At 45.6% G+C, this 13,753-nt stretch overlaps 1 protein-coding gene across 1 annotated transcript in view; it reads right to left on the bottom strand.

Annotated features, from left to right (window-relative positions):
* tex11 (testis expressed 11) overlaps positions 1-13,753 on the bottom strand; it is a 300,617-nt gene that overhangs the window by 38,415 nt on the left and 248,449 nt on the right. Inside the window, exon 27 of the mRNA XM_085992186.1 lies at positions 262-382. Coding sequence (XP_085848312.1) covers positions 262-382 — 121 coding nt within the window. The remainder of the gene's footprint in view (positions 1-261; positions 383-13,753) is intronic.

The raw sequence follows: 13,753 nt of genomic DNA, 5'->3' as shown, positions 1-13,753 counted from the left end.
CAAATGAGAGTCATGCAGGTAAGATCAAAAAGTCCTCTTAATTTGAGACTAAGAACCCATTTTCACTGCTTTGTTACTAGTAGGAATCTCATGACAATAGAAGCCAGTGGATGAGGGCACATGTTTCTTTCAGATTAGGATCCATCCAGCACTCATGATTCTGGCACAAGTTTCAAGTATAGAGCGAAGGCCTCTTCAGCTCCATGTTTTAATTCATTTTTTTTACTCCCCATGTCTGTCTCTCATTCTTCCCTCACTCACCGAATTCTCTATAATAACTAGTGCTTCCTCATAGTAAGACCAGACTTCCTCCAGGATTCGAGGTTCAATTTCGGTCACTCCTGTGGGGAGTGAAATCTGGATCAGGCTGTGTAGAAATTTGCTGTGAAAAAAATGCAAATAGGTCCTTAATGACAGTTCTTCAAACATTAAAATAAGGGTTCTACTCCATCCTGACAATAGGCAAATAGTCTTTTTAAAAAGTAGCATAGTAGCACCTCAAAAGAGTGGAACAAAAGTTTATTGTTCCCACTCTATGTAGATTTGGATAAATCAACAATGGCATAAAAAGATGTCTTCAAACTGAGGCCAGGTATCTTCCCACAGAAGACAAAAATAGAATTGTCACCTCGCTATTTATAAACAAGAGGATCTGTAATGCATAATGCAGGAGGATCATGGCATGGGGAAGCTAGAAAGGAAGATTATAGTATAATTGTTTTGGTCATCCACAGTCAACTAATGTGGACAACTTTGCCCTTTACGTAATGGTAATCCTTCACCAGGCTGCTGCATACTATCATAGTGAGCAGTTTCTTGGACCCCCATTACATGCAATCTATTCACTGCAACTAGTTACAGGCGTTCTGTTTCATACCCTACAAACTCATGTGATATCCCCATTTGTGTCGCAGATTTCTAAGAGACCAGCAGTGATTAGTCCCTCCTTAAACTTCTCCACCTCTCCTCCTTTAAGACACTTCTTAAAACTTAGCTCTTTGACAAAGTTTTTGGTCAGCTGTCCTAATGCCTTCTTTTTTGGCTCGGTGTCAAGTTTTGTCTGATTATACCCGTGAAGCACCTTGGGATGTTTTACTATGTTAAAGACGCTATATAAATTAAAGTTGTTCTTTGCCTTGTGGCCTGCCTCACCACATTTAGAAGACTTGCGCCTGGATTTTCCTCTGAATTACCATCTGTTTTGGTACAGATTTGGGTTGTAAACAGAGTAAAATGGGTTCTTGGAGGCTACTGCCTCAAATTCGCCATAAAAAATCTGTTCATGAATTATGCCACCACAATAAGTGTCATACAGCAGACTATAGGAATTCTCAAGTTCCGATTTAAGTGCCTGGATAAATCTGGTGGAGTGCTATAATATAACCCAGAGAGAGTCTCAAGAATCACTGCAGCTTGCTGTGTTCTGCTTAACATAGCAATGAAGACAGGCTTGGTGCTTCCAGTAACTAAAGGATATTGATGATGAAGAAGTAGTGGTGGAAGGACCTCCCCCCCCTACATGAGGGTGAACAGGTAGGAGAGAATGTGAAAGAGAACATCGAGTCGTTAGGGAAACAAGAGTGCAACTGATAGCCCAGTGCTTTCAATAAATAAAAGGTTTACTCACCAAATAAAGTCACTTTACACTTGCCTGTTCTCTGCTCACACCCTCAAAGACATCTTCCAAGTTCTTTCATAAAACATAAGTCTACATTTCTTGACTTCATCCAATCCCCAAAAACTGAAAACATTCACAGACATGAACTTGGAACTCTATGTGCACAAGCCTTCTTCAATTTACAAAACAACATATTCTCCAGAAAGGGCCAACAATTCCAATCACCTTATCTACAATTATTTCTTAACACCATGTCTACTCTTTGTGCCAGCTAACTTGCTTGATAGTGATCTGAATATACTGCTCCTACAAGGTGCTCCCTGAGTGAGTTGCGGTTGAGAGGCGGATGGCTGGTATGGTTCCCCTGCAACTTTATAGACCTCAATTGACTCTTGTCTCAAGCAGCTGTGCCAGTGGGAGTAGCTTACAGGGGCCTTTCTATTGCATTGGTAATGGATGCCACACCCATGTCTGAAGTTCCCTCATGTAGAGGTAGAGGCAATGCTCCATCTGGTGGCAGCTGTGAGGCTTTGTTTCTGTGATGGGATTCGGTTTGTGCGCTGCCATTTTGGTGGAGGAAAGACAGACTGTTTCCATCTATAGTATGGCGCTTGAGCAGCCATAAGATGGGAAAAGAGAACAGAATAAAAGGGAAAAAAGGCAGTGTGCCAATTCCTTGCAGCCCCACTCTTGGGCACCGGCTCAGATGAGCTATTGAGTGGTGTCAGTATAGATGAAATAGTCCCAACCAAGTCTTGGAAGCCCTGTAAAGTGTCCTGTTTAAAGTATCTATAGCAACACTGTTAGCTGCCACCCTGGAAGCCACCAATGTCTGTAGAAAATGTTCCTGGTATCTTGATGCTGTAGGATTCGCAAAATCCAGAAAATACAGTCTAGATTGGTAAAACCCCTGAAATGGCCACATTGTGAGAACACAAGATGGAGTTGGCAGTTCTCATGGCTCAGTTCAAAAGGACACACCAGCAGTATCTTACAGCAGCCTGAGTCATCACCGATTAGAAGATTCCAGAACTTACTGCTATTGATATGATAATATGGTTAGAGCAGTAACGAACTCGTAAACAAAAGTATTTGCACCTGGAGGTGCGCTAATTGCTAGCAAAATGCAAACCCATCTCTGAAATCGTTGAGCACAGAAAAAACCCATTATCTGTACCAAACTCAGAGGGACACAGGACAGATCCCATCAGTTTCATTGACAAGACATCAAAATAAAGTACTTGCTTTTGTCAAAGCAGCCTGCCCATTACCTTGACAAAAGAAAACCCCTGATTTGGCGCCGAGATAAGGACAAGGAAACAGTATAACTGTGGAGGGAGAATCGACAGCAAGTCTTTTTTTTCCATTCAGTGAGATTCAGACAGATCCATCACATATTCACACAGACACAAGGTCAAGGACAGAGCGAGGAGGACCCACAAGATTGTGCAGGAGGAGAGAGATTCAGCCAGACTCAGACAGATCCACAAGATTCACCAGAAGCAGTGAAGTCCAAGTCCAGATACCATCAGGAGTTCGAAGACCGTGCAGAAGGGGAGACGGTTCGAGGAGTTCGGAGGACTTTCAAGATTGTGCAGGAGAGCGGGTTCAGGAGCCGGTCCCATGAGGAAGATCGGAGATCCCGGACGTCACAGGAGTACCAAGATTAAGGACGGTTTTAAAACTCTGGTGAGCATAAAGGCCCAACTCTACCTAACTGACATAGTTGAGGTATATTTTAGCAACGGGAGGGTTTGTAACATTAAGGGTTTGTAATTCAGGAGTGTGATTTATCCCTCAATGTGTCCGTGCGCTTTTCCCACCCCCGTTTTAGTATACCGCTGATTAAGAATTGTTGTATGATTTAAGATAGTCAAAGTTATTCCTTGTGTGTTAAATTTTAGTTCCCATTGGGAGACGTGCTAATGATTTTTGTCTAAATTGATTCTTGCATTCTCTGTGTTTATTCTCCTTGAAAATAAAGATATTTCTGATTTAAAACTCACCTTGTCTCACCTGATCCATTTGTCTTCCGAGTCACAAGTTGGGCCACACATCAAGGTTGTCTGGCAATAAGCCCAGTGTCTAGAACCGGTGAGGGGGGAGCGCTTCGAAACCGCTCACGAGCAGTGCGAAATCAAAACCGATCTAGCACACCATAAGCTCGTTAAAACGACCCCTTACAATGCCGAAGAAATCTTCTGGGATTTCATAGTCTCCAAGGTGTTCTGCAGGTTGTGGGAAACTTCCTTCCCTGTTTTGCAGATGCGGGTGATGGATTCCACCCATTTGTCCATCATCTCAATCATATGCGTGGAAACTATCTCCAATGCCTTCACAGGAGATCGATGCTCTTTAATCATTATTCTTTTGAAGACTGGGCCTCCAAGGTCTGTCTCCTTAAGATCCTCAGCCAGAAGCAGTAATTTCTCTGCCCTCCGTAGAGGAATTGACACTCTCAGGTCCTCGTTCGTACCAGTGCTCAGTGTTTCACCCAATGACAGTCCTTCTGACTCCCTAGCTATTTCCTCCCGAGTGGGTGTCTCTGTGCTGGTGCTTATGTAACTTAAGATGTCATGATGCAGTTGGTGAGGCTGTGGTTTTCGGCAGCTAATTCCCCTGTGGAAGTGCCTGGGTGATCATAGTTATGGCTGGTCTTTTCCTGCAAGGCAGCATCTATCATGTGAAACACAGTGTGCACACAGTGACATTTCCCCTTGAAGAAGCAGTTGCTGAGTGCAAGGGCACTGCAATACTTTGAGAAAGCAGATAAACTTGAGACTACATATGATAAACATTTCACAGCTTTTACCAAGCCTCTGTTGTCACCAGACCTGTTCCTACAGGTTCTCCTGTCTGCCTGCCCATGATTTGCAGTACTTCTTCTTCATGTCTGCTCAGGATTTTCAGCACTGTTATTCTCTCCGGTTGTATTTCTTTGGCACTGGTTGTAATCCATCTTTTCCTTTGGAGGGAAAGAATACAATGTTAATGGCATGTAATCAGCATAGAGACTTTCCCCTATATGAATGCATGCATGAAATGATGACGAGCTGCGGAAGTGTATTGTCCCTTCAAATTAAATGTCATCGTTGTGGTTTGAAGACTACCCAAATATCGATTGGGATAATGCTAGGGTAAAGGGAAAGGAGGGGGAGGAATTTTTGAAATGTGTTCAGGAGAATTTCCTTGACCAATATGTTCTTCGCCCAACTAGGAAGGAGGCATTGTTGGATCTGGTGCTGGGGAATGAGGTGGGCCAGGTCGACCAAGTGTCTGTGGGAGAACACTTGAGTACGAGTGATCATCGTATCATAAGATTTAGATTAGCAGTGGAGAGGAGCAAGGAACAATTGAGTGGAACATCTAAACTGGAATAGGGCTAACTTCAATGGGTTGTGAAAGGATCTAGCCAGGGTAAAATGGAACCAAAGACTGACAGGAAAAACTAACGGAACAATGGGTGATCTTTAAGGAGGAGATGTTCCAAGTACAGGCTAGGTACATTCCAACAAGCGGGAAGGGTAAGGGAACCAAAGCAAGGGCTCCTTGGATGACGAGGGAGATAGAGATGATGAAACAAAAAAAAGAGGGTGTATGATGCATGTCAGATGAATTCTTCAAGGGAGAACCAGACCAAATACAATAAGTTGAGAGGGGATGTGAAGATGAAAATAAGATCGACAACGAGAGAATGAGAGAGTAGAATGGCGGTTAACATAAAAGGGAACCCAAAAATCTTCTACTGGTATGTAAACAGTAAGCAGGTAGTAAGAGGCAGGGTGGGGCCTATTAGAGACAAAGAAGGTGATATATGCTTAGAGGCGCAGGGCAAGGCTAGAATACTCAATGAGTACTTTGTATCGGTGTTTACTAAGGAGGTGGATTCTGACAAAATATCGGGAGAAGTGGAAAAGGTAGAAGCAATGGAAGGGGTGAAAATTGATAGACAGGATGTACTAGAAAGGCTGGGTATGCTTAGAGTGGACAAGTCATCTGGTCCAGATGGCTTGCATCCCAGGTTGCTAAGGGAATTGGGGAGGAGATAGCGGAAGGGCTTGCCATAATTTTCCAATCTTCCCTAGATGTGGGGGAGGTGCCTGAGGATTGGAAAGTAGCAAATGTGACACCATTGTTCCAGAAAGGGTGTAAGGACAATCCTAGTAACTACAGGCCAATCAGTTTAACATCAGTGGTGGGTAAAGTTTTAGAAACAATAATCAAGGAAAAAATTAACGGGCACTTGGAAAGCTTTAAGCTAATTAAGGATAGCCAACACAGGTTTGTAAAAGGCAGATCGTGTTTGACTAATCTAATTGAATTTTTTGATGAAGTAAGAGAGGAATGATGAAGGGAATGCAGTGGATGTTGTCTACATGGATTTTTGGAAGACATTTGACAAAGTACCACATAGAAGGCTGGTTAACAAAATTGAGGCTCATGGAACAGGTGGATCAGTGGCAGCTTGGATAAGGAATTGGCTTAAGGACAGAAAACAGCGAGTTTGTGGTAAATGGCTGTTTTTCAGACTGGAGGATGGTAGACAGTTGGAGCTACTGCTTTTTTTGATATATATAAATGACCTGGATATTGGAATAGAGCAGAATTTCTAAATTTGCCGATGACACCAAACTTGGGGGTGTGCCAAACTGAGGATGATACCAATCGACTGCAACAGGACATAGAAAGGCTAGCAGAATGGGCAGACAAGTGGCAGATGGAATTTAATAGAGAAGTGTGAGGTGATGCATTTTGGCAGAAGGAACAGTGAGGGGCAATATACACTTAATGGCAGTTCTGACGAAGGGTCATCGACCTGAAATGTTAACTCTGTTTCTCTCTCCACAGAAGCTGCCTGACCTGCTGAGTATTTCAAGCATTTTCTGTTTTTATACACTTAATGGCACAGTTTTAAAGAGTGTGCAAGGTCAGAGGGACCTGGGAGTTAATGTGCATAGGTCCCTGAAGGTGGCAGGGCATATTGAGAGAGTGGTTAGCAAAGCATATGGGATCTTGGACTTCATAAATAGAGGTATTGAGTACAAAAGTAGAGAAGCTATGCTGAACCTTTATAAAGCGCTGGTTAGGCCACAATTGGAGTACTGCGTCCAGTTCTGGTCACCACACTTTAGGAAGGATGTGAAGGTTCTTGAGAAGGTGCAGAGGAGATTTACCAGAATGGTTCTGGGGATGGGGGATCTTAGCTACAAGGATAGGATGGAGAAGCTGGATTTGTTTTCATTAGAGCAAAAGAGGTCGAGGGGTGATTTGATAGAGGCGTACAAGATTATGACGGGTTTGGATAGGCTAGACGGGGAAAGGCTGTTCCCACTAGTTGATGGTACAAGGACATGGGGACACAGATTTAAGGTTTTGGGCAAGAGATACAGGGGGGATGTGAGGAAAAACTTTTTTATGCAGCGAGTGGCGACGACCTGGAATTCGCTGCCGACGGAAGTGGTGGAAGCGGAGACACTCAATGTTTTCAAGGGGAGACTGGAGAGGCACTTAAGGGAAATAAACTTGCAGGGCTACGGGGATAGAGCGGGGGAATAGGACTGACTGGATTGCTCTACAGAGAGCCGGCACGGACGCAATGGGCAGAATGGCCTCCTTCGGTGCTGTTATGACGCTATGGGCTAAAAATTGAGTAGTGCCCCCGCGACGGAAATGGAGTGGTAGTGCCCCAAGAGGGAAGTGGGGTGCTACTTGAAGGGCCCTGCATCCCTCTTGGGGCGCTGCGAGGGAATATCGCGGTGCTACGTACCACAGTATTGCAGGCCTTCCTCCCCTTCTTAAAGGGGAGGGGCCTTGCGCAGCGCGACCCAGCGCCCAGCTGGGCACCCGGGGATCGGGAGTGCCGGTAAAAGAACCCGGCACTCAGAATGCCGGGCTCTTGGAGCGCAGCCAGCACCTCGCTGGGGAGGCGGGGCAGTTCAGGAGGCCGGGAGCGCAGGCAGGTGGCCAGCAACAAAAATGGCCGCCCCGCACCTCCCCTTTAAATAGCGCTTCCCCGGCCGCAGGTAGGACCCCCTGACCCCGTCGAACATAGCGTCTGTTAAGTCTGTGTGTTATAATGAGAATTATTACACAGACCACAAGAGTAAATTTTAACAGGTCTTTACTAGTCGAAGGTCAGGGCGGAACTGCCCAATAAATCATTACACAGCACTTATATACCGGTGTGGTCACCACCGGTATTACAGTATACAGCAGCCAAGATAAAGTAGTGCAACTCTTAAAATAGTTCTCTTGAAGGTGGAACGGTTACATACACCACAATCCTCCCTTTTTAGCTTAACAGTATATATTCCCCATTAACATAACATAATAACATATACACACAACTGCATGTAAAAACAGTTCACAGATTCAGTCTCTCTGGAGGCTTCCTGACTCGGTCCGGATAACGCCTCGGTGGCGTAGTAGTTTTCGGTGGTGTAGTAGGTTCTTTTGGCAAGGTCGATTCGGCTTGAGTGCCAGTGTCGGGTTCATCTGATTCCAGTATCACCGGATCGGAGGTAGATCCTATGGGTATCGCTGCTTCATCATTAGGCGCATAGAGTTGTGGAGTAGGTTGTCCCTTTTCGGATGACTCTATGATCTGGTCAACATGGCGCCTTATTATGCTTTCACCAATGTCCACGGTATACATCAGCGGTCCTAGTCGTGTGCAAATAGTTCCAGGTTGCCATTTCTCGGTACGGTAGTCCCGGGCCAAAACTTGTTGACGTATCTGGAAGGTTCTAGTTGGCCTTTCATTCATGCCTTGAAATTGCCGGTTCTCTACGTCCCTTCTGATGTTTGGCTTGATCAAATCCAGCCGGCATCTTAGTCTTCTATTGAAAAACATCATGGCGGGAGTTTGGTTTGTAACCGCATGTGTTGCATTCCTGTACGCCAACAAGAAGTTATCTACCTTATGTTGTAGATTTATGTCTTCCTTACCCATGGCCTTTATGGCCTTCTTGAAGGTCTGGACAAACCTTTCAGCTAATCCATTGGTGGCAGGATGGTATGGGGCGGACGTGTAGTGCTTAACCCCATTGTTTTTTAAGAACTTCCTGAATTCTTCGGACACAAATTGCGGTCCATTATCAGAACAGATCTGTTCCGGCAGCCCATTCCTGGCAAATATGGTCCTTAATACTGTGATGGTTTTTTCCGTGGTGGTGGAGGACATCTTTATTACCTCCGGCCACTTGGAGTGTGCATCCACCGCGATTAAGAACATTGAGTCCATAAATGGACCAGCAAAGTCGATATGTACCCTTTGCCATGGAGATGAGGACCACTCCCATGGATGTAGAGGAGCCTGTGGTGGGGCGTTTTGGACCTTCTGGCATCCTAGACAGCTCTTGGTCATTTCTTCGATGTCTCCATCGATACCTGGCCACCACACAAACGCTCTGGCTAGGTTCTTCATTTTCACTCCACCCAGATGCCCCTCGTGAAGCTCCTTTAGCACTTTATGCTGGAGTTTGGGTGGAATCACCACTCTGGATCCACACATCAAAGTTCCTCGGCATACTGACAGCTGTTCTCTTCTTTGCGAAAATGCTGGCAACAGTGGTTCGCCATGTGCTGGCCATCCCTTCACCGTTAAATCGTAGACTCGTGAGAGAGTCGGGTCATTTCTTGTTTCCTTTTCGATCGTAGAATTTGTTACTGGTAGACATTCCACTATGGTTGAGTGGAACATCTCCACTGGGTCCACTGTAGGCGCCTCTTCTACCGTTGGCAACGGTAGGCGCGATAAACCATCAGCATTCCCATGCTGTTTTGATCCTTTGTATTCTATGTCATATTGGTGTGCCCCTAGGAAAAGGGACCACCTCTGTAGCCTTTGCGCTGTCATAATGGAAACGCCCTTTTTAGGGTTGAATATAGATACCAACGGCTGGTGGTCTGTCAGCAGTGTAAACTTCTGGCCCTGCAGGTAATGATTAAACTTCTTTACTCTCCACACCAGGCTGAGAGCCTCCCTATCTATCTGAGCATAGTTGCGCTCAGTGGAGGTCAATGATCTGGATGCAAATGCGACTGGCCTTTCCGAGCCATTTGGCAACTTGTGTGAGAGTACTGCTCCAATACCATAAGGAGAAGCATCACAAGCTAAACGAATAGGTAGCGTTGGGTTGAAGTGAGCCAACACTTCCTCTGAGGTGATCAATGCCTTGCTTTTGCGAAAGGCCTTCTTACAGTCCTCGCTCCACTTCCATGGTACTTCTTTCTGCAACAAAGCATTCAGCGGGTGCAGCACCGTGGATAGATTTGGCAGAAACTTATGGTAATAGTTAATCAATCCTAGGAACGACTTCAACTGGGATACATTTTCCGGAGCGGGAGCCTTCACAACAGCTTCGATCTTGTCAGGTGACTTGTGCAGCCCCTCCTGGTCAATGACATGACCACAGTACGAGATCCATTTCTGAAAGAACTCACATTTCTGGCGATTAACTCGAAGGCCATATTCCTTCAACCTGGTGAGCACCAGTTTCAAATTTGCAAGGTGTTCCTCATCGTCATCTCCTGTAATCAGGATATCGTCCAAGTAACATTGAGTGCTTGGAATTCCCTGTAATACCTGCTCCATGGCCCTCTGCCAAATTGCTGGAGCTGAAGCCACTCCAAAAACCAGTCTATTATATCGATACAAGCCTCTGTGCGTGTTGATTGTGAGATACTGGCGTGACTCTTCCTCAACTTCCATCTGTAAGTACGCTTGCGCCAGGTCTATCTTGGTGAAGCGTTTCCCGCCAGACAATGAAGCAAAGATATCCTCAATCCGCGGAAGCGGATATTGCACCGTGTGAAGCACCGGATTAACTGTGATCTTCAAGTCTCCACAGATGCGGACCTTCCCCGGTTCCCCTGGCTTGTTACTCGATGAACGCTTCATGACGGGAACAATGGGCGTGGCCCACTCACTCCAGTCCACCTTAGACAGTACTCCTGAACGTTCAAGCCCTTCCAGCTCAGCTTCCACAGCAGGTCGTATCGCATAAGGTACCGGTCTGGCTTTGAAAAATTTTGGGTTTGCATGTTCTGCAATCTTGATTTTAGCCTTAATTCCTCTCCGTGTTCCCAGTCCCTGTTGGAACACCTCTTTAGCCTCATCCAATATTCTGGACAATCGTTCAGGTTTGACATCTTTTTTTCCGGAATCTACCGTTATTGCGTTTAGGGAGTGCCAGTCCATATTTATTTTCCTGATCCACTCCCGTCCCAGAAGTGGTGGACCTCCCTCAGGTAGTACATATAAGTCCATTCCTTGGTGTTCTTTGCCCTTGTGTATCACTTTGACTTTTATCTTTCCGATGGGGTATACTTTTTGCCCCGTGTATGTCTGCAATACTATCTCCGTATCCCGTAGGGGAATATGTTTGAATAACTTTTTGTAATCTTGCTTATTCATGACCGTCAACGCCGATCCGGTGTCCAATTCCATCTTCACTTGGACTCCTGCAATCTGCAGTGTGACCCAGATAGTTTGTCGGTCAGTTTCCTTACTCACATTGTGAATTCTCAGACTACCCAGTTCCTTGCTGTTGGAGTCTGAATCCGAATTCTGTTCATCCGAACTCTTCTCAGCCACCTTATGTACCTTTCTGCACTTTTCCTGCGGTGACTTTTTGTTTCTGGTCTTCTTTCCTGACCGGCATACTTTAGCTATGTGACCAAGCTTGCCACATTTTCTACATTCCTGGTTTTTAAACCAGCATTGGTTCTGATCGTGTGTTGTCTTTCCACAATGATAACATTTCGTTGTACCCAAAGCCATTTGATCTACGCTGAGTACCGCTGCCTTCAGCTGCATTTCCGCAGTGCCTCTCGCTGCGGCTTCGTGCGATGCTGCAATAGTGACAGCCTTATCAAGTGTAAGATCATTCTCTTCAAGCAGCCGCTTTTGTGTTCCTTCTTTCGACAATCCACACAAGAATTTGTCTCTCAGTGCCTCTGTCAGGTTTTCCCCAAACTGACAGTATTTCGCTAGCTTACGCAGTTCAATTAAATACTCCGCGTTGCTTTCCTCTTTCAGTTGCGTTCTCGCATAAAATTTAAATCGTTCCACTAACATCAGCGGTGTGGGGTTCAAATGATTCTTCAGGACAGCAACAATATTAGCGAAAGTCTGATCCGCCGGTTTAGCTGGTGATAGAAGATGCTTCAATAGCCCGTATGTCTTCGCACCCATTGAGTTTAGTAAGGTTACTGCTTTATCTTCATTTGATATTTTATTTGCCTTACAATATATCTCTATGCGTTCTACATACGTGGCCCAATCTTCAACATCGGGATCGAAATCGTTGATGTTACCACGCTTAGGCATCCTCGCAATCTTCCAACACCGTGATAGAAGGGATGATCACTGCCTGTTGCTGATGGAAGGCTTCGTGTCAGAATTCTTCCTTTGCTCTGCAGACCCGAGTCTTCTCTCAGCAGAATGATGAGGGCGGATGCCTCCGCTCGACGCCCGTTAAACTGCCTTGGATGTATCTCTGCCGCAGGGTAAGATCGTACTCGTCGCCACTGTTAAGTCTGTGTGTTATAATGAGAATTATTACACAGACCACAAGAGTAAATTTTAACAGGTCTTTACTAGTCGAAGGTCAGGGCGGAACTGCCCAATAAATCATTACACAGCACTTATATACCGGTGTGGTCACCACCGGTATTACAGTATACAGCAGCCAAGATAAAGTAGTGCAACTCTTAAAATAGTTCTCTTGAAGGTGGAACGGTTACATACACCACAGCGTCCAGCAGTAAGTCAGGGGGCGCTCCCGAAGATCGCGGCCGGGGCGCTGCGCATGGCAATGAAGTCATCGCCGGCGGCGCAGCACCACCGGGCGCTAACGGTTAGCGCTGCCGCTAACCTTCCGCTGAATTTCACGGGCGGCGTTAGTGGCGCCGCGCCCGGGCACTAGTTGCTTTGCGCCCTGTTTGCGCCCTCTTAGGGCGCTAATGGGAGGCACAAAGCAACCCAATTTTTCCCCCTATGACTCTATGATTAGCTGTACCTGTTGTGGTGGGCAATATGAGTTGCCAGAGTGATTTTGAGTAAAGAAGGTACTTGAGTGTTTTCAGAGGTTGCCCTTTGCAGAAATGAGTTCCCTGATACCCAGGTGCTGAGAGAGAAAGAATCTAAGAAGTAAGGAGGTTAATGAAAGCTGTAGGAGTGGTAGAGGATATGAATTAACAACAGTGCCTTGACTTACCTTGGCTATCCATGTGAGGTCATTAAACCTCTTCCTGCACTGTCTCACGGTTCTTGGATTGCTACAGATTGTAGCAACCACCCCCAGCCCCCGAGGTTGCTGCTACTGCTTCAGATGTTGCTCTTCTTCTTCCCACTGGTCAGAAAGTGATGCTCCCCTTTAACTGACTGCAGCTTTTTAAAGGTTTCACAGAAATGTATTTCATCCATCCCAAGTGGGTTGGGAATGGTAATCCTATCAGGGTGGTAGTACCACTCCAAACCTGCCTGCAAAGCATATGAGAGCCCAGTAGGAAATGTCAGCAGGTTAGTGGCTGATTCACATTGGCAGGTGGCATTCCCGCTCCACCATTATCCCAACGAGAGTGATATCCAGGCCCTGATTTCTTTGCCTGCAGATGACTGACTCCTGTTTGGCTGCCCTCCTCTGTCCTCACCCGGGTCAGGTTGAGCAGCTGGCTCAGAGTGACTTGCTTGTGGAACAACACAAGGCATCTAGCCTCCTACACATGCGACAACTTACCTTTGCTCAAATGGCTGTAAAATGATCAGCACATATACCTAGCTGCTTGCAAGTTTTACACTCCTGATCAAGTAACCAGACTTTTAAATCCCCTAGAGCTATCTGCAGAAATGTGTCTCTTAGTATCAAATGGCAAAGACTTTCGTAGTTTTTTACTCATTCGCTTTCCAGTTACACCTGCTACTTGTCTTTGAGTCGGATAAGCATTTCCCTACAAGTACTGTCCAGATTCTTCCTTAGTTTCTTAAATTTCTTCTGTAATCTTCAGACGTTAAATCATAAGTCCTGAGTAGTAATAGTAAAACCTGGGGGTGTTAACAATGGAATCCCCTTGTGTCCGTGCTTTACAATATTATAGTTCATGCTATCGACAGGATTGACATGAGAAATA

The sequence above is a fragment of the Somniosus microcephalus genome, chromosome 1 (genome assembly GCF_052327205.1).
Source record: "Somniosus microcephalus isolate GS21.2 chromosome 1, FLI_Smic_1.0, whole genome shotgun sequence".
NCBI lineage: Eukaryota > Metazoa > Chordata > Chondrichthyes > Squaliformes > Somniosidae > Somniosus > Somniosus microcephalus.
The sequence above is the reverse complement of the archived record's forward strand: the minus strand, read 5'-3'. Positions and strand labels throughout refer to the sequence as shown.